Below are 26,744 nucleotides of genomic sequence, written 5' to 3'. Positions count from 1 at the left end.
CTCATTTCGTTCCAGTTACGTATTATGTACTACAAAAACACATGACAATTCAAAATATGTCAAAATATAATGGAAGAGAAGTATGTTGTGTGGGTCATTGGGACTTTTTCAAAGTGGTATAACTGGAAATCCTGGCTTTCTTACAGATGCATGGCTGCGTATAGCTGCGTGTACCTCTGCGTATATCGTGTAAGTAGAGGCTACACCACTGATTTGGTGTGTCAACATTGAGGGGGACACATTACAGCAGGAGTGTCAAACTCAACTTCTCTAGGGGCCACACGAGGAAGCAAGAAGACTGACATTGAGGACCAGACATGTAGAGTTTATTGACAGTGGCGTTGAAAATAGCACCGAAAATTCACGGTGAAAGCACCAAAACTCCAAAGTTTTGAAAAGAAATCACAAAACGCATCTAAAAATAAAAAAGGAATAACATTGAAAAAAAGGCCACAACATGTGGGAAGTGGTACAAAAACTAGGCGGGCAAAGCTTTTGTGAACCTGAATTCGATGTCACGCCCGATCAAAGTTTGCGGGCTGGTTGGCAGCGGACCTCACGACTTTGGCATGTGCGTGCTAGTAATGTTATGTCCACAGCAGAGAGGGCATGCTAAGCTAACGTTACTGTCCACAGCAGAGGGAACATGCTAAAGCTAGCGTTATGTCCACAAGCGGAGAGGAGACATGCTAAGCTAGTGTTATATCACAAGAGAGGGAGACTGCTAAGCTAGCGTTATGTCCACAGCAGAGGGGGCATGCTAAAAGCTAGCGTTATGTCCACAGCAGAGAGGGAGACATGCTAAGCTATAGGTGCGTCCACAGCAGAGAGGGAGACATGCTAGTATGTTATGTCCAAGCAGGAGGGCATTAGTAACGTGCGTCCAGAGAGGCTGCTAAGCTAGCGTTATGTTGTGGGCTGCTGGATTGTCGGAAATCTGAGTTTCTCCACTAAAGTGAAGTGCTAAAGGTGCATATATATTGTATGTAGCCCTCCTTTGCTATTTAAAGACAACATTTCAGAGGGTGTAATACCAGAATAATTACCTTAATGAAGTAATCAAAGTAGGTTTCGCGGTGATATCTGCTGTGAGTAAAGGTCCTTATTCTTGTGTTTACCAGATGACTCTTTTTTCTTGGTAATAAGTCATTCAGCTAACAGCAGACATGACTAATGGACTACAGGGATCTAGCTGATTCGAGACCAGAACCACAATTCCACTAGAAACTCTACTAGATATAACCTATTTAAACTTTATGTTTTTCATTCAGAACCACCGAGAGAAAATCAGCTTTAATAAACTTAATAAGTTTTCTGCAAGCGTGATGAGCTGTAGTTTTTCTCAATTATTGTGTTTTGTGATGCGTTGGGGGCAGAAATGATAATCAGGATTACATTTAGATTAATGGCCCAGCCTCCGGTGTAGCTGTACACTTAAGGTGTAGGTGTAACGGTGTAGCTGTAACTTACGGTGTAGGTGTAGCCCTAGGTTGTAGCTTAGCTTAGGTAGGTGTAGCCCTGCGGTGTAGCCTTCGGTGTAGGTGAGCTACCCGTGTAGGTGTAGGGAGTCGTGTAAAAGGTGTAGGTGTACCGGTGTAGGTATATGAGGTGAGTGGTGTGCTGTAGAGGTTGTAGGTGCGTTGTAGCTGTAGTGCAGGTGTAGGTGTGCTACGGTGTATTATTGTGTTAGTTGTATACATGTAGTGTTGGTAGTGTAGGTGTACTAGTATGTATAGTATGTAGCTCCGGTGTAGTAGGTGTGATCTATGTAGTCATGTAGGTGTAGAGTAGTGTAGGTGTAGGTATAGTGTAGTGTAGTATTACGTATAGGTAGCCTAATTGGAGTGTAGGTGTACTTGGTGTAGTCGTGCCTAGCTGTAGCTGGTGTATATGTAGTCTACGAGTTGTGTAACCGTTGTTTTGATATGTAGGCGGTTTTGTAGTGAGTTGTATCCTGTATGAGGTATTGGCAATGGTTTTCTTGAGCTTGGGTGTGGTTGTATGGGGGGCTGTGATGTGAGTGTATATGTAGGCTGAATATGACTATAGGGTATGATACGGGGGTGAGTGTATATTGAGTGGTACGTTTTGGTGTTGGGTGTAGTTGTAGGTAGTTAGTGTAGGTGTATTGGTGTAGCCTACTGTAGTTACTTGGTGTAGGTGTATACGTGTGGGACTATGTACTCGTAGCCCCCCCCTGCCTCGTTGTTCTGTAGGTAGCCTCCCCGGTGTATGCTGTAGGTGTGTAGTACGTGTAGCGTGTAGCTATGTGTAGCTGGGTGTAGGCCTCTGGTGTAGGTAGTTGCGTGTATCACGTTGGCCCCCTAGTGACTCGGTGTAGCCCTTACGGTGTAGCCGTGTGTGTAGCCTCGTGTAGCCCTCCGGTGTAGCCTTACGGTGTAGCCTTACGGTGTAGCTGTAGCCCTCCGGTGTAGCCCTCCGGTTGTGGATGCGGTGTAGCCTTCGTTGTAGCTGTACTCGTAGCACTAGGTGTAGTAGTGTGTATGTAGACTGTACGCGGTTACTACTGTCCGTGTGTAGCTTTGTAGTGTGGTCTCGTGTATCTGTGTAGGTAGTGGATGTACGGTTGTACTCTGAGTGTGTAGCGGTGAGCTGGATCGTGTAGCTATGTAGTACTAATGTGGCTTAGCTTCCGTTCCCCTAGAGCTTCGGTGGTCTGTAATACGTACCCGGTGTATGCGTTGTAGGTGTGACGTTAGTGTACTCCTGTAGTGGGTGTAGGTACCTCGTTGTAATTATGTGTAGCCCTACTGTACTTCTCTGTACTATGTGAGGGGAGCGGGGGTGTAGATGTGATTGCGTTGTACTTTGTAAGTGTAGGACTCGTGTATGGGTGGTGTAGGTGTAGTATGTACTAGGTCTGTAACGGTGTATGGTGTATGGACTTGGCTCTTCTCGTGTAGACCGGTGTTTACGATGTATTGTGTAGTAACTTGTACTAGTGTGGGTACCGTATAGTGTGGTGTTAATGGAGGTGTGGTGTAGTGTGTAGTGTAGCAGTGTATGTATGATATTGTTGTCGTAGGGAGGTGGGGAGCGGGTAGGGGTAGGTGTTCGTAGTAGTTGTAGTGACTATGTAGGGTGTAGTGTAGGCGTGTAGGTGCTATTGGGTAGCCCCCGGTGTAGCGTGCTGGAGCAGTGTAGGTGTCTCTGTATGTTAGTTGTAGTACGGTGTGGGCTGGTGGGGTGTTGTGTGCTGTGTGAGGTCTAGTATTGGTGTAGGTGGCTACGGTGTAGCTGTGGCCCTGTAGGTGAGTCGGTGTAGTTAGGTGTGGGTACTACGAGGTGGGTGTAGGTGTAGTATGTAGGTAGTTGCTCTGGGGTGGTGTTGCTACTGGTGTGTAGTTACTGCGGTGTAGTGTGTAGGTGTATACGGTGTAGGTGTAGCCTGGCTGTAGCTGGTGTAGTTGTAGTGGTTAGGATGTAGGTGTAGCCTAGTGTAGCCTCACGATTGTGTTCGGTGTAGGGTAGGTGTGGGGTACTGGGTACGGTAGGTATGTGGTGGGCTGGGGGGTGTAGGGGGGTGGTTGTGGGGCGAGGGTTGTAGGTGAGGGTGTAGTGAGGACTGAGTAGTAGGGTTGTGTGACTGAGGAGGTTTGGTGGTGTAGTGAGCGGGTGTAGGTAGGCGGAGTGGTAGAGGGACCCAACTCTAACGTAGCAGGGCGGGTATCGTCGGGAGATCATGGGTAGGTACGAGGATAAGTCTCCTGAGCATGCCTGTAGTCCTCGTGTAGCTGTAGGTACCTACTGTACTAGTAACTCTGGTCTAGGTGTAGGGTGTAGTAGTCGTGTACTTAGTACCGTGCTTACTGTGATACGGTGACTGTACCTTGATGTAGGTACCTGTTGTAACAACTGTAACTTCATTGTGGTGTGGGGTGTTGTGTGTACCTGTAATTGATATTTTTACTCTGGTTGTATCCGTGTTACTCTTAGCAGTCCCCCCCTGTGTTTCATTTTGTAGTTTTTGTTTGTTTTATTTTTTTTGTGTTTGTTTTTGTTTTTTGTTTTTTGATATTTTATTTATAATATATCTTGATGTTTATTAAATTTATTTTTTTTTATGATTATCTTATTTTTAGATATATTTTTTTATTTTTTTATTGTATTTTATATATTTTTTTTAGATATGGTTAAGTATTGTATTGAAATAATGATTGTTGTGTATTTTTGATAATTTTTTTTTGTATTTAATTATAATTTGATTGTTTATGTTTTTTGATTCTGTTTTATTTGTATTTATTAAATATATTTATTTATTGGTGTATTTATTAGATATATCTTATTTTTTGTTTATTTTTGTGTTATTGATATATTTGTATTTATTTTTTTTATTTATTGAGATATATTATTGTATTTTGTATATATAGTTTTTATTTTTTTTTTTAATTTTATATTTTATTAGTTGTTTTTATTTATATTATTTTTATATATTTGGTTATATATGTTTTATTTATGTATTTTGTATATATTTTTTGATTTTTATATATCTCTGTTTTTTGTTTTTGATTTTTGTTTTAATAATATATTCTGAGTATTAGGATATATTTTTTGTGGTAGATATCTGATTTTTTTGTATTGATTTTTTTAATACTTTTATTGGTGATTTTTGAATATATCTCTTTATTGTGTGTTATTAGTATATATCTCTGGTTATTGGTGTATTTATTGAGGATATCTCTGATTTATTGGTGTGTTATTCAGGATATTTTTCTGGTTTGTTATTTTATTGAGAGACATTCTTGATTTATTGTGTTTTATTTAAGATATTCCTGTGATTTTTTGTATTTTTAGATATACTGTTATTGGTGTGTTATTGAAGATATTCTGTGATTATTGGTGTATTTATTGAAGATATTTCAGTTATTGGTGTATTTATTAGGGATATTTCTGTTTATTTATTTATTGAGGTATTTCTATTTATTGGTGTATTTATTGAATATATCTCTGATTTATTGGTGTATTTATTGAGGATATATCTCTGATTTATTGGTGTATTTATTGAGTATATATCTCTGATTTATTGGTGTATTTATTGAAGATATATCTCTGATTTATTGGTGTATTTATTGAGGATATATCTCTGATTTATTGGTGTATTTATTGAAGATATATCTCTGATTTATTGGTGTATTTATTGAGGATATATCTCTGATTTATTGGTGTATTTATTGAGGATATATCTCTGATTTATTGGTGTATTTATTGAAGATATTGCTTATTGGTGTATTTATTGAAGATATTGCCCTGATTTATTGGTGTATTTATTGAAGATATATCTCTGATTTATTGGTGTATTTATTGAGTATATATCTCTGATTTATTGGTGTATTTATTGAAGATATATCTCTGATTTATTGGTGTATTTATTGAGTATATATCTCTGATTTATTGGTGTATTTATTGAAGATATATCTCTGATTTATTGGTGTATTTATTCAGGATATTTTTCTGATTTATTGGTGTATTTATTGAAGACATTCCTGTGATTTATTGGTGTATTTATTTAAGATATTCCTGTGATTTATTGGTGTATTTATTGAAGATATATCTCTGATTTATTGGTGTATTTATTGAAGATATTCCTGTGAGTTATTGGTGTATTTATTGAAGATATATCTCTGAGTTATTGGTGTATTTATTGAGGATATTTCCCTGATTTATTGGTGTATTTATTGAGGATATTTCTCTGATTTATTGGTGTATTTATTGAGGATATATCTCTGATTTATTGGTGTATTTATTGAAGATATTCCTGTGATTTATTGGTGTATTTATTGAAGATATTCCTGTGATTTATTGGTGTATTTATTGAAGATATTTCCCTGATTTATTGGTGTATTTATTGTGTATTTCTCTGATATACTGGTGTATTTATTGAGTATATTTCTCTGATTTATTGGTGTATTTATTGAGGATATATCTCTGATTTATTGGTGTATTTATTGAGGATATTTCCCTGATTTATTGGTGTTTTTATTGAAGATATTTCTCTGATTTATTGATGTATTTATTGAAGATGTTTCTCTGATTTATTGGTGTATTTATTGAAGACATTCCTGTGATTTATTGTTGTATTTATTGAAGATATTTCTCTGATTTATTGGTGTATTTATTGAAGACATTCCTGTGATTTATTGTTGTATTTATTGAAGATATTTCTCTGATTTATTGGTGTATTTATTGAAGATATTTCTCTGATTTATTGGTGTATTTATTGAAGATATTTCTCTGATTTATTGGTGTATTTATTGAAGATATTTCTCTGATTTATTGGTGTATTTATTGAAGACATTCCTGTGATTTATTGATGTATTTATTGAAGATGTTTCTCTGATTTATTGGTGTATTTATTGAAGACATTCCTGTGATTTATTGGTGTATTTATTGAAGATATTTCTCTGATTTATTGGTGTATTTATTGAAGATATTTCTCTGATTTATTGGTCTATTTATTGAGGATAATTCTCTGATTTATTGGTGTATTTATTGAAGACATTCCTGTGATTTATTGGTGTATTTATTGAAGACATTCCTGTGATTTATTGGTGTATTTATTGAGGATGTTTCCTGTCCCAGGGATGGTTCTGGTCCGGACGGAGACGGGCCAGCTGGTGATGGTCCCCCAGCAGGTTCTGGCCCAGGCGCAGGCCAAGACGCAGCAGGCCCAGGCCCAGGCAGCGGCCAACCTCAACCAGAGACCGGCGGCGCCAACAGCCGGGACCGCCATCCGGGTCAGCACCGCCGCTACGGTACGTTACGTCCTCTGTACATACATACGATTTCTGATCCTAACGATCACAAACACAATGTTTACACTTTAGAAAGTTAGTTTTGCAGACTTTACAAAGTTTGTTTTGGAGACTTTAGAAAGTTTGTTTTGGAGACTTTAGAAAGTTAGTTTCATAGACTTTAGAAAGTTTGTTTCATAGACTTTAGAAAGTTTGTTTCATAGACTTTAGAAAGTTTGTTTCATAGACTTTAGAAAGTTTGTTTCATAGACTTTAGAAAGTTTGTTTCATAGACTTTAGAAAGTTTGTTTCATAGACTTTAGAAAGTTTGTTTTGCAGACTTCAGAAAGTTTGTTTCATAGACTTTAGAAAGTTTGTTTTGGAGACTTTAGAAAGTTTGTTTTGCAGACTTCAGAAAGTTTGTTTCATAGACTTTAGAAAGTTTGTTTTGGAGACTTTAGAAAGTTTGTTTCATAGACTTTAGAAAGTTTGTTTTGCAGACTTTAGAAAGTTTGTTTTGCAGACTTTAGAAAGTTTGTTTCGTAGACTTCAGAAAGTTTGTTTCATAGACTTTAGAAAGTTTGTTTCATAGACTTTAGAAAGTTTGTTTCATAGACTTTAGAAAGTTTGTTTTGGAGACTTTAGAAAGTTTGTTTTGGAGACTTTAGAAAGTTTGTTTCATAGACTTTAGAAAGTTTGTTTCATAGACTTTAGAAAGTTTGTTTCATAGACTTTAGAAAGTTTGTTTCATAGACTTTAGAAAGTTTGTTTCGGAGACTTTAGAAAGTTTGTTTTGTAGACTTTAGAAAGTTTGTTTCATAGACTTTAGAAAGTTTGTTTCGTAGACTTTAGAAAGTTTGTTTCATAGACTTTAGAAAGTTTGTTTCGTAGACTTTAGAAAGTTTGTTTCGTAGACTTTAGAAAGTTTGTTTCATAGACTTTAGAAAGTTAGTTTCATAGACTTTAGAAAGTTAGTTTCATAGACTTTAGAAAGTTTGTTTCATAGACTTTAGAAAGTTTGTTTCATAGACTTTAGAAAGTTTGTTTTGCAGACTTTAGAAAGTTTGTTTTGGAGACTTTAGAAAGTTTGTTTCATAGACTTTAGAAAGTTTGTTTTGCAGACTTTAGAAAGTTTGTTTCATAGACTTTAGAAAGTTTGTTTTGCAGACTTTAGAAAGTTTGTTTTGCAGACTTTAGAAAGTTTGTTTCGTAGACTTTAGAAAGTTTGTTTCATAGACTTTAGAAAGTTACTTTTGCAGACTTTAGAAAGTTTGTTTTGTAGACTTTAGAAAGTTACTTTTGCAGACTTTAGAAAGTTTGTTTTGGAGACTTTAGAAAGTTTGTTTCATAGACTTTAGAAAGTTTGTTTTGGAGACTTTAGAAAGTTTGTTTCATAGACTTTAGAAAGTTACTTTTGCAGACTTTAGAAAGTTTGTTTCGTAGACTTTAGAAAGTTTGTTTCGTAGACTTTAGAAAGTTTGTTTCGTAGACTTTAGAAAGTTTGTTTCGTAGACTTTAGAAAGTTTGTTTTGGAGACTTTAGAAAGTTAGTTTCGGAGACTGTAGAAAGTTCTTTAGAATCCCAACAGGTTCCTGGTAAACAAAAAAGGTAAAATAAAATATTTAACAACAAAATAATTCAAAAGAAGCGACAAAAACATTGGGAAAAAGCATCAAAACCTCAAAAATGCTTGTTTGATGGTGCTCATTGTAAGGTTTCCCATGATGCTTTGCTGCTGCCTAACGCTGTCCTCTCTCCCTCCCTGTTGTCTGCAGGCTCCTCAGACGGTCCGCCTGGCCGCCCCCGTTCAGACCAGAATGGTTCAGTCTCCCTCCACCACCGTACAGGTCTGCTTCCTGTTCCTCACTTTATAAACAGATTATAACGGGAACGAGATGTGTAACAACGCATTATGTAATCTAATACATGTTTACTTCATTATGTAATAACACCTGGATGATGTAATGATCTTGTTGCAGCCCTAGAAATGAGAAACACTGTTGGCCCAAAATAACCTCACCTCTGCAGCACAGAGAGCATCTGATTAGTAAATAGTGGCGGTAAGATGTGAAGTGAAATGTGTTTGTGTTCCCAGAAGGCTCTCACGGTGGCGCCGGGCGGAGCCGCGGTGTCGGTGAAGATGACCCCCCAGAAGGCTCAAACGGTGATCACCGCCGGGGGGACGCCAGTGACCAAACCTGCCGGCGTCCCGTCCGCCCCGCTGACCAGCGCCACGCCCGCCCCCGCGCCCACCACGCCCGCCAGAGTCAACATGGTGTCGCAGGTCAGTTCACGCTCTACTTCCTGAGTCTGAGGCTGCGTTTGGTCCAGACCGAGACCAGAACCTCCGTTGAGGTTCCTTCCCACACCGCGCTGTTCGCTATCCTCCCAATCAGCTGACGAAAAAAAAAAAGTCATGTGACAACATTCAGATCATTGGCCAGATGAGTCTAAGTGCATTTCCTTTAGACTTTGGAAAGTTTTAGAAAGTTAGTTTTGCAGACTTTAGAAAGTTTGTTTTTTAGACTTTAGAAAGTTAGTTTTGCAGACTTTAGAAAGTTAGTTTTGTAGACTTTAGAAAGTTAGTTTTGCAGACTTTAGAAAGTTAGTTTTATAGACTTTAGAAAGTTAGTTTTGCAGACTTTAGAAAGTTAGTTTTGCAGATTTTAGAAAGTTAGTTTTGCAGACTGTAGAAAGTTAGTTTTGCAGACTGTAGAAAGTTAGTTTTGCAGACTGTAGAAAGTTAGTTTTGCAGACTGTAGAAAGTTAGTTTTGCAGACTTTAGAAAGTTAGTTTTGCAGACTTTAGAAAGTTAGTTTTGCAGACTGTAGAAAGTTAGTTTTGCAGACTTTAGAAAGTTAGTTTTGCAGACTTTAGAAAGTTAGTTTTGCAGACTGTAGAAAGTTAGTTTTGCAGACTGTAGAAAGTTAGTTTTGCAGACTTTAGAAAGTTAGTTTTGCAGACTTTAGAAAGTTAGTTTTGCAGACTTTAGAAAGTTAGTTTTGCAGACTTTAGAAAGTTAGTTTTGCAGACTTTAGAAAGTTAGTTTTGCAGACTTTAGAAAGTTAGTTTTGCAGACTTTAGAAAGATAGTTTTGTAGACTTTAGAAAGTTAGTTTTGTAGACTTTAGAAAGTTATTTTGCAGACTTTAGAAAGTTAGTTTTGTAGACTTTAGAAAGATAGTTTTGTAGACTTTAGAAAGATAGTTTTGTAGACTTTAGAAAGTTAGTTTTGTAGACTTTAGAAAGATAGTTTTGTAGACTTTAGAAAGTTAGTTTTGTAGACTTTAGAAAGTTATTTTGCAGACTTTAGAAGGTCTAAATTAAATGCTTTGAAGACACATCTGGCTCTTCAATTGGCCAGAATAAAACAATGTGAAGTCTTGGCGGTTTGTGGCTGCTGGTTACAGCGTTCATGCTTTCTCCTGGACTAGTGTCAGAGACTAGTGTCAGAGATTGGTGTTCCCATCAGTCACGTACACAAAAAAACATAGGAACATGGAGTTCAGGTTGGGGAAACCGGTAGTAACCCGATAACACTTTTTTTCGCGGCTCATTGTGAAAGCCCCGTTAGAGTAATCAGATACTCGTGCTGACTCGTCATCAGTGTTTCTCTCGTGTGTCGACAGGAGATGCAGGAAAACATCAACAAGTGTAAGAACTTGAAACTTTTTTAAATGCCTTTTTTAACGTTTTCATTTGATGCTTGTTTTGACGCTTTCGTAATGCTTTTTAAATGCCTTTTTTTGACGGGTTTTGACACTATTTCGTTGCTTTTTTGAAATTTTTTTGAAGCTTATTTAGATGCTTTTAAAGGCTTTTTGGCACTTTTTGACTCCTGTTTTTAAACCCTTTTTTATATGCTTTTTCTTTTGATTTTTAGGAGATGCAGGAAAATGTGAAGAAGTGTAAGAACTTCCTGGCCACTCTGATCAAGCTGGCGTCGCACAACTCTCCTTCCCCCGATACCTCCAAGAATGTCAAGGCCCTGGTGCAGGACCTGCTGGTACGTTACCACATTAATCATCATGTGTTATTAGTACAGGACCTGCTGGTACGTTACCACATTAATCATCATGTGTTATTAGTACAGGACCTGCTGGTACGTTACCACATAATCACCATGTGTTATTAGTACAGGTCTCGTTACCACTTAATCACAATGTGTTATTAGTACAGGACCTTGCAATCGTTACCACATTAATCATCATGTGTTATGGTACAGGACCTGCTGGTGCGTTACCACATTAATCATCATGTGTTATTAGTCAGGACCTGCTGTACGTTACCACATTAATCATCATGTGTTATTAGTGCAGGACCCTACATGCGTTACCACATTAATCATCATGTGTTATTAGTGCAGGACCTCCGTACGTTACCACATTAATCATCATGTGTTATTAGTGCAGGACCTAGCAGGTAGTTCCACATTAATCATCATGTGTTATTATGCAGGACCTTCTGCGTTACCACATTCATCATCATGTGTTATTAGTACAGGACCTGCTGGTACATTACCACATTAATCATCATGTGTTATTAGTACAGGACCTTAACATGCGTTACCATAATCATCATGTGTTATTAGTACAGGACCTTAGTACGTTACCACATTAATCATCATATTTTATGGTACAGGATACTTAACTGCTGTTACCATTAATCATCATGTGTATTATACAACCTACAGTGCGTTACCACTTAATCATCATGTGTTATTAGTACGGACCTTATGCGTACACATTAATCATCATGTGTTATTAGTGCGGACCTGCTGGACATTACCACATTAACATCATGTGTTATTAGTACAGGCCCTTACATGCGTTACCACATTAATCATCTGTGTTATTAGTACAGGACCTGCTGGTACGTTACCACATTAATCATCATGTGTATTAGTACAGGACCTGCTCAGTGCGTTACCACATTAATCATCATGTGTTATTATAAGGGTAGCACAGCGTACCATTAATCATCATGTGTTATTAGTACGGACCAGTGCGTTACCACGTTAATCATCATGTGTTATTAGTGCAGGACCTTGTACGTTACCTTAATCATCTGTGTTATTAGTGCAGGACCTATACGTTATGCTTAATCATCATGTGTTATTAGTACAGGACCTTAATGCGTTACCATTAATCATCATGTGTTATTAGTGCAGGACCGCATTTACCATTAATCATCATGTGTTATTAGTGCAGGACCTGTGGTACGTTCCACATTAATCATCATGTGTTATTAGTGCAGGACCTGCTGATGCGTTACCATTAATCATCATGTGTTATTAGTGCAGGATGCAATGGTTACCAATTAATCATCATGTGTTATTAGTGCAGGACCGCACTACGTTACCACATTAATCATCATGTGTTATTAGTACAGGACCTTCATGCGTTACCACATTAATCATCATGTGTTATTAGTACAGGACCTGCGTACGTTACCATTAATCATCATGTGTTATTAGTACAGGACCTGCGATGCGTTACCACATTAATCATCATGTGTTATTAGTACAGGACTGCTGGTACGTTACCACATTAATCATCATGTTGTTAGTACAGGACCTGCTGCAGTTACCACATTAATCATCATGTGTTATTAGTGCAGGACCTGCTGGTACGTTACCACATTAATCATCATGTGTTATTAGTACAGGACCTGCTGGTACGTTACCACATTAATCATCATGTGTTATTAGTACAGGACCTGCTGGTACGTTACCACATTAATCACCATGTGTTATTAGTACAGGACCTGCTGGTACGTTACCACATTAATCACCATGTGTTATTAGTACAGGACCTGCTGGTACGTTACCACATTAATCATCATGTGTTATTAGTACGGACCTGCTGGCCGTTTCCACATTAATCACCATGTGTTATTAGTACAGGACCTGCTGGTACGTTACCACATTAATCATCATGTGTTATTAGTGCAGGACCTGCTGGTACGTTACCACATTAATCACCATGTGTTATTAGTGCAGGACCTGCGAGTGCGTTACCACATTAATCATCATGTGTTATTAGTACAGGACCTGCTCGTACGTTACCACATTAATCATCATGTGTTATTAGTACAGGACCTGATGGTACGTTACCACATTAATCATCATGTGTTATTAGTACAGGACCTGCTGGTACGTTACCACATTAATCATCATGTGTTATTAGTACAGGACCTGCTGGTACGTTACCACATTAATCATCATGTGTTATTAGTACAGGACCGCGGTACGCACCACATTAATCATCATGTGTTATTAGTGCAGGACCGTGCGTTACCACATTAATCATCATGTGTTATGGTACAGGACCATACCGTGCGTTACATCAATCATCATGTGTTATTATACAACCCGCACTGTTACCACATTAATCATCATGTGTTATTAGTACAGGACCTGCACGTACGTTACCATTAATCATCATGTGTTATTAGTGCAGGATCTAACGTGCGTTACCATTAATCATCATTGTTATTAGTGCAGGACCTGCTGATGCGTTACCACATTAATCATCATGTGTTATTAGTACAGGACCTGCTGGTACGTACCACATTAATCACCATGTGTTATTAGTGCAGGACTAGTGCGTTACCACATTAATCATCATGTGTTATAGTACAGGACCTTCGGTACGTTACCACATTAATCATCATGTGTTATTAGTACAGGACCGCACTGCGTTACCACATTAATCATCATGTGTTATTAGTACAGGACTTGCACAGTGCGTTACCACATTAATCATCATGTGTTATTAGTGCAGGACCTGCCAGTGCGTTACCATTAATCATCATGTGTTATTAGTACAGGTTCTGCACATGCGTTACCACATTAATCATCATGTGTTATTAGTACAGGACCTTACAGTGCGTAACCACATTAATCATCATGTGTTATTAGTAAGGACCTTAACATGCGTTACCACATTAATCATCATGTGTTATTAGTACAGGACCTGCTGGTACGTTACCACATTAATCATCATGTTTATTAGTACAGGACCTGCTGATACGTTACCACATTAATCATCATGTGTTATTAGTACAGGATCTACAGTGCGTTACCACATTAATCATCATGTGTTATTAGTACAGGACCTGCACGTACGTTACCACATTAATCATCATGTGTTATTAGTGCAGGACCTACAGTGCGTTACCACATAATCATCATGTGTTAAGTGCAGGACCTGTTGCTACCACATTAATCATCATGTGTTATTAGTACAGGACCTGCTGGTATGCGTTACCACATTAATCATCATGTGTTATTAGTGCAGGACCTGCTGTACGTTACCATTAATCATCATGTGTTATTACAGGGACTGTAGTACGTTACCACATTAATCATCATGTGTTATTAGTACAGGACCGCTGTACGTTACCATTAATCATCATGTGTTATTACAGGACCTTGGTGCGTTACCACATTAATCATCATGTGTTATTAGTACAGGACCTGCACAGTGCGTTCACCACATTAATCATCATGTGTTATTAGTACAGGACCTGCTGGTACGTTACCACATTAATCATCATGTGTTATTAGTACAGGACCTGCTGGTACGTTACCACATTAATCACCATGTGTTATTAGTACAGGACCTGCTGGTACGTTACCACATTAATCACCATGTGTTATTAGTACAGGACCTGCTGGTACGTTACCACATTAATCATCATGTGTTATTAGTACAGGACCTGCGGTACGTTACCACATTAATCATCATGTGTTATTAGTACAGGACCTGCTGGTACGTTACCACATTAATCATCATGTGTTATTAGTACAGGACCTGCTGGTACGTTACCACATTAATCATCATGTGTTATTAGTACAGGACCTGCTGGTACGTTACCACATTAATCATCATGTGTTATTAGTACAGGACCTGCTGGTACGTTACCACATTAATCATCATGTGTTATTAGTACAGGACCTGCTGGTACGTTACCACATTAATCATCATGTGTTATTAGTGCAGGACCTGCTGGTACGTTACCACATTAATCATCATGTGTTATTAGTACAGGACCTGCTGGTACGTTACCACATTAATCATCATGTGTTATTAGTACAGGACCTGCTGGTACGTTACCACATTAATCATCATGTGTTATTAGTGCAGGACCTGCTGGTACGTTACCACATTAATCATCATGTGTTATTAGTGCAGGACCTGCTGGTACGTTACCACATTAATCATCATGTGTAGTGCAGCCTTCGTGCGTTACCATTAATCATCATGTTATTATGAGGCCTGTACGTTACATAATATCATGTGTTATTAGTGCAGGACCTGCTGGTACGTTACCACATTAATCATCATGTGTTATTAGTACAGGACCTCTGGTACATTACCACATTATCATCAGTTTATTGGACTTACATCGTTACCACATTAATCATCATGTGTTATTAGTGCAGGACCTGCTGGTACGTTACCACATTAATCACCATGTGTTATTAGTGCAGGACCTGCTGGTACGTTACCACATTAATCATCATGTGTTATGTATGTGTTCTGTCGTGAGAATACGAGTCTGTGTGTTTGTTGTCATTAAAGTGTGTGTGTGTGTGTGTGTGTGTGTGTGTGTGTGTGTGTGTGTGTTGTTTATTGTTATTTGTGTGTGTGTGTGTTCAGGATGATAATATAATATGTGTGTGTGTTCAGGATGATAATATATATATGTGTGTTGTATGTGTGTGTGTGTGTTCAGGATGATAATATATGTGTGTGTGTGTGTGTGTGTGTGTTCAGGATGATAATATATGTGTGTGTGTGTGTGTGTGTTTGTGTTCAGGATGATAATATATGTGTGTGTGTGTGTGTGTTCAGGATGATCATATAATGTGTGTGTGTGTTCAGGATGATAATATGTGTGTGTGTGTGTGTGTGTGTGTGTGTGTGTGTGTGTGTGTGTGTGTGTGTGTGTGTGTGTGTGTGTGTGTGTGTGTGTGTTCAGGATGATAATATAATATGTGTGTGTGTGTGTGTTTTCAGGATGATAATATAATATATATGTGTGTGTTTGTGTGTGTGTGTGTTCAGGATGATAATATAATATATATGTGTGTGTGTGTGTTTTCAGGATGATAATATAATATATATGTGTGTGTGTGTGTGTGTGTGTGTGTGTGTTCAGGATGATAATATAATATATGTGTGTGTGTGTGTGTTCAGGATGATAATATAATATATATGTGTGTGTTTCTGTGTTGTGTTCAGGATGCAAAGATTGAGCCGGAGGAGTTCACCACTCGGCTGCAGGCTGAGTTGAAGTCCTCCCCACAGCCCTACCTCATCCCCTTCCTCAAGGTAACACTCACAAACTACTCCTAGTAGTACTATATATATATATGCACATATATACACACACACACACACACACACACCGGATATATATACTACTGCATATATATATATATATATATGCAGTAGTATATATATCCAGTTGAGAGGCTGTCCTCCGGTTGAGAGGCTGTCCTCCGGTAGAGAGGCTGTCCTCCGGTTGAGAGGCTGTCCTCCGGTTGAGAGGCTGTCCTCCGGTTGAGAGGCTGTCCTCCGGTTGAGAGGCTGTCCTCCGGTAGAGAGGCTGTCCTCCGGTAGAGAGGCTGTCCTCCGGTAGAGATGCTGTCCTCCGGTAGAGATGCTGTCCTCCGGTAGAGATGCTGTCCTCCGGTAGAGATGCTGTCCTCCGGTAGAGAGGCTGTCCTCCGGTAGAGAGGCTGTCCTCCGGTAGAGAGGCTGTCCTCCGGTAGAGATGCTGTCCTCCGTAGAGATGCTGTCCTCGGTGAGCTTCCTCCGTAGAGGGCTGTCCTCCGGTAGAGAGCTGTCCTCGGTAGAGGCTGTCCTCGGTAGAGATGCTGTCCTCCTCCGTAGAGATGCTGTCCCTCCTCGGTAGAGATGCTGTCCTCCTCCGGTAGAGAGCTGTCCTCCTCCGGTAGAGGCTGTCCTCCTCGGTAGAGGCTGTCCTCCTCGGTAGAGGGCGCTCCTCCTCGGTAGAGAGGCTGTCCTCGGTAGAGAGGCTGCCTCCTCCGGTAGAGAGGCTGTCCTCCTCCGGTAGAGAGGCTGTCCTCCGGTAGAGAGGCTGTCCTCCTCCGGTAGAGAGGCTGTCCTCCTCCGGTAGAGAGGCTGTCCTCCTCCGGTAGAGAGGCTGTCCTCCTCCGGTAGAGAGGCTGTCCTCCTCCGGTAGAGAGGCTGTCCTCCTCCGGTAGAGAGGCTGTCCTCCTCCGGTAGAGAGGCTGTCCTCCTCCGGTTGAGAGGCTGTCCTCCGGTTGAGAGGCTGTCCTCCGGTTGAGAGGGCATGTGTGCATCCTTGAGAACTATAAGTCGTATAACTTATATTATCAGTTAATTTAAGCCTGTGTTAGTCTATAGTTCTTGCACATTTTTAGTTTCACCTTCACCTGCTAGCTACATTGCACGTGGCTGTTGATTGAATACAACGCCCCTGATCTTATCCTATCATATATCAGATCATGGCATAGTAGGCTAAACCCTGATTATTTCATACATTCATGAAATATATTGGGGGGAAATTCATTCAACATAATTCACAGCCAAATAACAATTAAAAGTATGTTATTTGAACATTTATAAGCTAACCTGGCACTGCCTCCGTGTTGGTGTCTGCTGTGGTGAGCAGCGCTGCTCGGACCGTGCACCGCTGCCCTTTGTTTCCTCCATAAACTCATAAACTCATCTCTCAGCTCCTCTGCCAGTCGCTGCATGAACTTCCTCCGGGACATTTTACAGCTGGTGCACTCCTTGGAGAGGATGTGTGCAATTATTAGGGTTAGGGTTCTTTCTGAATTCCCCTGTAACCGAGTTACTCCTATAGCCTTGGAGTTATTTTTCCAAAAGCCAAGAAAAATCAAATGCACACAGCAAGGCTGCCAACTTTGCCACTGAGGCAAATATGCAACTAGTTTCATTATGAATGGTTTCATACTATATATAGCCTGCTTTGGGTTTTGGTTTCCCTATGAAGAAGTTCATGTTGTAGACCTACAGTTCCTCAAAAATACAGTTCAATCAAAACGAAATCAAAATATGCCTCATTGTGTGTGAACAGAGGTAAATAAATATTAGTTTGTGTTGCAGCGAAGTGTCAGCTCTGTTTATACATTACAACATTTTGCACGCATGGGACAGATCCCCCTCACTGCTAAAAAATCTAGAGGAAACACTGAGATATATATATATATATATATATATTTTATATATTTTATATATATATATATATATATTTTTTATATATATATATATATATATATAAATATATATATATATATAAAATATATAGATATATAGATGTATATAAAAAATATATATTATATATAAATATATATATATATATATATATATATATATATATATATATATATAATATGCTTTTTGTCACTTTTTTCAGAGTTTTTTCCGAACTTTTTCAGAAGTTGTGTTTTTTTCTGACCTTTTGTGTCGTATTTCAGTGTTTCTTGTGGTTCTGTTTTGGCACTTTATTTATGGCGCTGGTGCCAACCTAACCCTGACCCTGAGCGGGTATAACCCTAACCCTGACCCTGAGCGGGTATAACCCTAACCCTGACCCTGAGCGGGTATAACCCTAACCCTGACCCTGAGCGGGTATAACCCTAACCCTAACCCTGAGCGGGTATAACCCTAACCCTGACCCTGGTGGTTATGTAACCTAACCCTGACCCTGGCGGGACAACCCTAACCCTAACCTGGTGGTGTAACCTAACCCTGACCCTGGTGTAACCCTAACCAGTAATGTGCAGCAACTGGTATGACAACCTATTTTTCTTGGTGGTTTAAGTTAGTGAAATCTTCCTTACTCTTGTTTAATTAGTGTCTTACTTTAACTTTGGTGTTGTTTCTCTTCAGAAAAGCCTCACTTCTTTCTGCTGTTTTTCACCCCTTCTTCAAACTTTTTAGCATTTGTTTCTGACATTTTGGGCCTTTTGACCCTTCCTTTATCACCTTTGTGTTTTTCTCACCTTCTTTTTAAGAGTGAGTTTCACCAATTATTATAATAGTCCGTGGGGCTGATTTATTATTGTGTGTGTGTGTGTATATTGTGTGTGTTGTTTTTGGTGTTTGTGTGTGTGTGTGTGGTTTTTTTTTTTTTATTGTGTGTGTTTTTTTGTGTGTGTGTGTGTGTATTGTGTGTGTGTGTGTGTGTGTGTGTGTGTGTTATTATTGTGTGTGTGTGTGTGTGTGTGTGTGTGTTATTATGCTCAAAACCTTGGCCGGCTGCGCCAGGATACTCCGGCAACCAGCCGTTCACGGTGACACCTATTTTACGCGCCACCATCACTGCCACCATCATCAGGCGAGGAGCTGCCCGATCCGACTTCCACGACCCGACGGCCGCCGTCAGGATGGGCGTCGTAAGCCAGCTTGCCGGTGACATCACCGCACTAATACCTGCCACTGAAAATACACACACACACCTTGTACGCACACTTCAATGCATGCACTAATACGCACGCTAATGCACACACGCACTAATGCCGCACTAATGCCTTATTACGCATAACATCACTAATGCCGCACTATTACGCACACACGCACTAATGCGCACACTAATGCCGCACACACGCACTAATGCACACGCAATGCACGCTAATACGCACGCATATTACGCTAATGCACGCTATTACGCACTAATGCCGCACGCACGCACTTAATGCACCACGTGGCTGTTGATTGAATGCTGCAACGCCCCTGGATCTTATCCTCTATCACATCACGTGTGATCATGGCATAGTAGGCTAAACCCTGATTATTTCATACATTCAAGGAAATAATATTGGGGAAATTCATTCAACATAATCCACAGCCAAATAAAAACTAAAGTATGCTATTTGCCCATTTATAAGCTAACTCTGAGACTGCTCAGAAAGTTATAAGTGTCTGCTGTGGTGAGCAGCTACTGGACCGGGTAAGCACCTGGGCTAGTCCTTTTGTTTCTCCATAAACCTCATAAACTTCATCTCTCTCAGTTCCTCTGCTGTCAGCTGTGCATGAACTTCCTCTGACATTTTTTCTTGTCAGCTGGTGTACTCCTCTTTGAGAGGATGTGTGTGCAATTATTAGGGTTAGGGTTCTTTCTATTCCTCCTGTAACTGAAGTTACTTCTATAGCTTGGAGTTATTTTTCCATAAGCCAAGAAAATCAAATGCCCACAGCAAGGCATACCACTTTTGCCACTGAGGCAAATATGCAACTAGTTTCTATTATGAATGGTTTTACACCATATATAAGTTTTCCTGCTTTGGGTTCTTTGGTTTCCTAAGAAGAAGTTCATGTTGTAGACCCACAGTTCCCTCACAAAAATACAGAAGTCTCAACTTCAAACTAAAATCATAATATAAGGCCCCTACTGTGTGTGAACAGAGGTAAAATAATATTAGTTTGTGTTGCAGCTGTATGTCAGCTCCGTTTTAATACGCACAAACATTTCCTTTGCACGCATGGGGATAGGATCTGCCCCCCACGCCAAAAAAATCCCAGAGGAAACACTGAGATATATATATATATATATATATATATATTTCCTATATATCTTTATATATATATATACATATTTTTATATATATATATATATATATATATATATAATATATATATATAAAAAATATATATATATATCTAATATTTTATATATATATATATATATATATATATTCTTTATATATATATATATATATAAAATATATATATATATATATATATATATAAAATATATATATACTATATATATATATATATATATATATATATATATATATATATATATATATAATATGCTTTTTGTCACTTTTTGAGTTTTTTCCGAACTTCCTTTTCAGAAGTTGTGTTTCTTTCTTGGACCTCTTTGTGTCGTGATTTCAGTGTTTTTGTGGTTCTGTTTGTGCACTTTTATTTATGTATGCGCTGGAGCTGGTGTCAACTCCTAACTCCTGACCCCTGGGAGCGGTATAACCCCTAACTCCTGACCCTGAGCGGGTAAGTATAACCCTAACCTCCTGACTCCTGAGCGGTATAACCCTAACCCTTGACTCCTGAGCTGGTATATAACTCCTAACTCCTAACCCTGAGCGTGGTATAACTCCCAACCCCTGGACTCTGAGCGGGTATAACCCTAACTCCTGACCCTGAGCTGGTGGTAACCCTAACTCTAACTTAGTAACTAACTTTTAGAAATCTACCCTGAGCTGGTATAACTCCTAACTCCTGACCCTGAGCTGGTATAACCCTAACTCCTAACCCTGGAGCTGGTATAACCCTAACCCTGAGCTGGTATAATCTCCTAACTCTGACCCTGAGCGGTCCACAGTAAATGATAATTCCCCTAAACTGAGACTTTCTCTCCATCTTGTAGTTTAACTTCCAGTGAAAGATCTCTCACTAACTCCCTAACTTTGGTGTTGTTTCTCTCTTAAAAGCCCCAATTCTCTTTCTGCTGTTTTTCACCCCCTTCTTTCAAACTTTAGCATTTGTTTCCTACACTTTTTTGGCCCTTGACCCTTCCTTTATCACCTTTTTGTTTTTCTCTCACCCCTCTTTTAAGAGTGGAGCCTGGTTCAACCACGGGACACATACTATTAAGACATAAAGTCCCACGCTGGATCTATAGGAAGGGCGGTACCTTCCCCCTGCTTGATCTGCAGGTAGTAGGCAGGTGTGTAGGTGGTGGTGGTAGGTAGGTAGGTGGTGTGTGTAGGTAGTGTGTGTGTGTGTGTCTCGTGAAAGCCTCCTCCTTGACGCTGAGTGCCTAGTTCTCTGCTCAGCAACCAGCAGTCTCTGGTGACCCCCAGCACTGCTCCCCACTAGCCACTTATCACCACTAGCTTATCAGGGTCGAGGTCTGCTAGTCAGTCTGCCGGGTAGCTGCATAGGATGAACGCCTCCGGCCACAACACCCTGGTAACATCACACACACTAATACACACACACTAATACACACACACACACACTAATACACACACACACTAATACACACACACACTAATACACACACACTAATACACACACACTAATACACACACACACACACTAATACACACACACTAATACACACACACACACATACACACACACACACACTAACATCACACACACTAATACACACACACACACACATCACCACATACACACACACACACACTATACACACACACTAATACACACACACACACACCAATACACACACACACACACCACACCAATACACACACACTAATACACACACACACCTAATACACACACACTACACCTAATACACACACCTAATACACACACACACACCTCCACACACACACACACACTACCATACACACACACACACTAATACACACACACCCTCACACACTAACACACACACCATACACACACACTAATAATCATCACACACACATATCACCAATACACTTCACACACTCCCAATACACACATACACACACTAACATCCACACACTCATACACACACCACACACCAATCACACACCACACCATCACACACTAATACACACACACACCCATCACACACCACACCATCACACACACACACACACTAATCAATAATAATAATAACAATGAGATGAGAAAGAGAGATGAGGAGCATTTAGAGAGATGAGAGAGAGATGAGAGAGATGAGAGACGAGAGAGATGAGAGATGAGAGAGAGGAGAGAGACGAGAGAGGAGAGAGAGATGAGAGAGAGATGAGGAGAGAGAGAGGAGAGAGAGAGAGAGAGATGAGAGAGAGAGATGGAGAGGAGAGGAGAGAGGAGAGAGAGAGAGAGGAGGAGAGGAGGAGGAGAGAGAGAGAGAAGGAGGAGAGAGAGAGAGAGAGAGATGAGAGAGGAGAGAAGGAGAGAGAGAGAGAGAGGAGAGAGAGAGGGGAGAGAGAGAGAGGAGAGAGAGAGGAGGAGAGAGAGAGAGGAGAGAGATGGAGAGAGAGAGAGGGAGAGAGAGAGAGAGCCGGAGTAGAGAGAGAGAGTGGAGGAGAGGAGAGAGCACACAGGAGACACACAAGAGACACGACACGAGAGAGATGAGAGAGAAGAGGAGACTTTAGAGAGAGAGGAGAAGGAGAGGAGAGAGAGGGAGTGGAGAGAGAGAGAGAGGAGAGAGAGAGAGGAGAGGAAGGAGAGAGGTGGAGAGAGAGAGGAGAGAGAGGAGGAGAGAGAGAGAGAGGAGGAGAGGAGAGAGGAGGAGGAGAGGAGAGGAGAGGAGGAGAGAGAGAGGAGAGAGAGAGAGAGAGAGAGGAGGAGAGGGGAGGAGGAGAGAGAGAGAGAGAGAGAGGAGAGGAGGAGAGAGAGAGAGGAGGAGAGAGAGAGGAGAGAGAGAGAGAGGAGAAGAGGGAGGAGAGGAGAGAGAGAGGGAGGAGAGGAGAGAGAGAGAGGGAGGAGAGGAGAGAGAGAGAGAGGAGAGGGAGAGGAGAGAGAGGGGAGAGAGAGAGGAGAGGAGAGGAAAAGAGAGAGGAGAGGAGAGAGGAGAGAGAGAGAGGAAAGGAGAGAGAGAGAGAGAGAGGAAGGAGAGAGAGGAAGGAGAGAGAGAGAGAGGAGGAGAGAGAGAGAGGAAAGAGAGGAGAGAGAGAGAGGAGAGAGGAGAGAGAGGAGGAGGAGGAGGAGGAGAGAGAGAGAGAGGAGAGAGAGAGGAGAGAGAGAGGAGAGGAGAGAGAGAGAGGAGAGAGAGGAAAGGAGAGAGAGAGAGAGAGGAGAGAGAGGAGAGGAGAGAGAGAGGAGAGAGAGAGAGGAGAGAGAGAGGAGAGAGAGAGAGGAGAGTGGAGAGAGAGAGAGGATTTAAGAGAGAGAGGAGGAAAACAAAAGACATATAAATTCTTTAAGATAATATTATTAAATACAGAGCATACATTTTATTTTATATATAGCATTTATTATATGACATAGAGAGAGAGAGGAGAGAGAGAGAGAGGAGAGAGAGGAGGAGGAGAGAGGAGGATGAGAGAGGAGGAGAGAGAGAGAGGAGAGAGAGAGAGAGAGAGGAAGAGAGAGAGAGAGGAGAGAGAGAGAGAGAGAGAGAGAGAGAGAGAGAGAGAGGAGAGAGAGGGAGAGGAGGAGAGAGAGAGAGAGAGAGAGTGGAGAGAGAGAGAGAGAGGAGAGAGAGAGAGAGAGGGAGAGAGGGAGAGAGAGGAGAGAGAGAGAGAGAGGAGAGAGAGAGAGGAGAGAGAGAGAGAGGAGAGAGAGAGAGAGAGAGGGAGAGGAGAGAGAGAGAGAGAGGGAGGAGAGAGAGGAGAGGAGGGGAGAGAGAGAGAGAGAGGGAGAAAGAGGGAGAGAGAGGAGAGATGAGAGGAAGAGAGAGAGATGGAGGGGAGGAGAGGAGAGAGGGAGAGAGAGGGGAGAGGAGAGAGGGAGGAGGGAGGACATGGAAGGAGTGGATGGCTATTGTAAAGTTATTGTAATGTTATTGTAACGTTATTGTAATGTTATTGTAACGTTATTTTAAAGTTATTTTAAAGTTATTGTAACGTTATTGTAACGTTATTGTAACGTTATTGTAATGTTATTGTAACGTTATTGTAAAGTTATTGTAACGTTATTTTAAAGTTATTTTAAAGTTATTTAAAGTTATTGTAACGTTATTGTAACGTTATTGTAACGTTATTGTAACGTTATTGTAACGTTATTGTAACGTTATTTTAAAGTTATTTTAAAGTTATTGTAACGTTATTTTAAAGTTATTTTAAAGTTATTGTAACGTTATTGTAACGTGTCTGTTGTGTTCAGGCTGTGAACCGAGCAGGAGTCCAGCCGGTTCAGACCCGTTCTCCAGTCGTCTTCAGTCAGACTCTCAGACCTCAGGGTGAGTCTCTCTGCTCTATACACACAGACAGACAGACAGACAGACAGACAGACAGACAGACAGACAGGGGTGCGCACACACACAGGGGCACACACACACACACAGGGGACACACACACACACACACACAGGGGGCACACACACACACACACAGGGGCACACACAGGGGCACACACACACACACACACAAGAAGCACCACACACACACACACAGGGGCACACACACACACACACACAGGGCACACACACACACACACACACACACACAGGGGCACACACACACACACACACACACACACACACACACAGGGCACGACACACACACACACACACACAGGGGCACGCACACACACACACACACACACAGGGCACGCACACACACACACACACACAGGGGCACACTACCACACACACACACACAGGGCACACACACACACACACACACAGGGCACACACACACACACACACAGGGGCACCAACACACACACACACACACAGGGGCACACACACACACACACACTGAAAAATGCCCACAAAAAAAGAGAATTAGAGCTGGGCAGTGTATGGATCGCCAGTATATATCGATATCGTGATATGAGACTAGACATCGTCTTAGATTTTGGATATCGTGATATGAGACTAGACATCGTCTTAGATTTTGGATATCGTGATATGAGACTAGACATCGTCTTAGATTTTGGATATCGTGATATGAGACTAGACATCGTCTTAGATTTTGGTTATGGTGATATGAGACTAGACATCGTCTTAGATTTTGGTTATGGTGATATGAGACTAGACATCGTCTTAGATTTTGGTTATGGTGATATGAGACTAGACATCGTCTTAGATTTTGGTTATCGTGATATGAGACTAGACATCGTCTTAGATTTTGGTTATGGTGATATGAGACTAGACATCGTCTTAGATTTTGGTTATGGTGATATGAGACTAGACATCGTCTTAGATTTTGGATATCGTGATATGAGACTAGACATCGTCTTAGATTTTGGTTATGGTGATATGACATAAGTGTGTGTTCCTGGTGTTAAAGGCTGCTTCACAGTAAAGTGATGTCATGTCCTGACCTCACCAGACTGTAACTGTTCTATTATTCACCTTTACCCTCTCAGTCATTATATCCTCATTACTGGTGATTATTGATCTAAACTCTCATTGGGTAAATATTTAGTGAAAGCACCGATAGTCACCACTACGATATCGTTATGGTATCGAGGTCACTGGTCAAAGATATGGTGGTATCTGATTTTCTCCACATCGCCCAGCCCTATCACGATACCTGTGTCACGATACGATATTATTGCGATTTTAAACATATTGCAATATTCTGGGATATATTGCAGTTTATTACCTTTTTTCCAATTTCAATTTTTTTTTCCAATTTCAAATTTTTTCCAATTTCAAATGATGTCCCCAAAAGGAAATGTTGTCAACATCTGTTTTATCTAAAAAGATACTTTTCTCTGTTTGTTCATCTCACTTTAATGTTATTGCTGCCAAATCTGATTATCAAGCAGACAGACTGACCAGCACATATATATTAATATATCCATACTTGGCGTCTGTGTATCGATGCAGTATTACCACAGAAATATATTTTGATGCTATGCTGTATCGATTCTCCCCCCCCACCACTACTGCAGGTTGCTTGTCTCCAAAAGTTGATTGAACTTAACTTTTTGGTGACGTCACATGTTTTCTCCGCAGGGACGCTCGTGAGTCGACCCATGACGATAATCGGCAGAGGTCTGGTGACGCCGACAGCTACGGCCAATCAGAGGAAGCTGAGCGACCCGGGGGGCGGGACCTTCAGGTGAGGTGTTAACTTGTCCGCAGGCTCATTAGTTTATCACGTTACTTAGGCACCGAGTGCCTCACAGGAGAAGAAATCTTAAAAAATAAGACCCGAAAGCAGCAACAGAAGGATAAAATAACAGAAATAATAAAAAAAAGATCCTGTTTCAGTTTATTTCCAACGTTAAATGATTGGTCAGTCGTCCTGTGGAGTGTAGATGGACCCTAAACATATTAAACACCTCAGAGACCCAGACCCAGCCCAGAGCAGTCAGCGGTGTAGTTCAGAGATCAGCCAGCAGAGGGCGCCACAGTAA

At 40.4% G+C, this 26,744-nt stretch overlaps 1 protein-coding gene across 1 annotated transcript in view; it reads left to right on the top strand.

The window, feature by feature from the left end:
• LOC120563709 (transcription initiation factor TFIID subunit 4-like) overlaps positions 1 to 26,744 on the top strand; it is a gene marked incomplete in the record, with an annotated part of 45,657 nt that extends 18,913 nt beyond the window's left edge. The window contains 8 exon segments of the mRNA XM_039808070.1: positions 6,601 to 6,773; positions 8,528 to 8,599; positions 8,848 to 9,036; positions 10,635 to 10,757; positions 16,003 to 16,092; positions 24,538 to 24,613; positions 26,341 to 26,446; positions 26,675 to 26,744. Coding sequence (XP_039664004.1) covers positions 6,601 to 6,773; positions 8,528 to 8,599; positions 8,848 to 9,036; positions 10,635 to 10,757; positions 16,003 to 16,092; positions 24,538 to 24,613; positions 26,341 to 26,446; positions 26,675 to 26,744 — 899 coding nt within the window.

Source organism: Perca fluviatilis, chromosome 8 (assembly GCF_010015445.1).
Source record: "Perca fluviatilis chromosome 8, GENO_Pfluv_1.0, whole genome shotgun sequence".
Lineage (NCBI taxonomy): Eukaryota > Metazoa > Chordata > Actinopteri > Perciformes > Percidae > Perca > Perca fluviatilis.
This window is presented reverse-complemented; position numbering and strand designations above follow the sequence as displayed.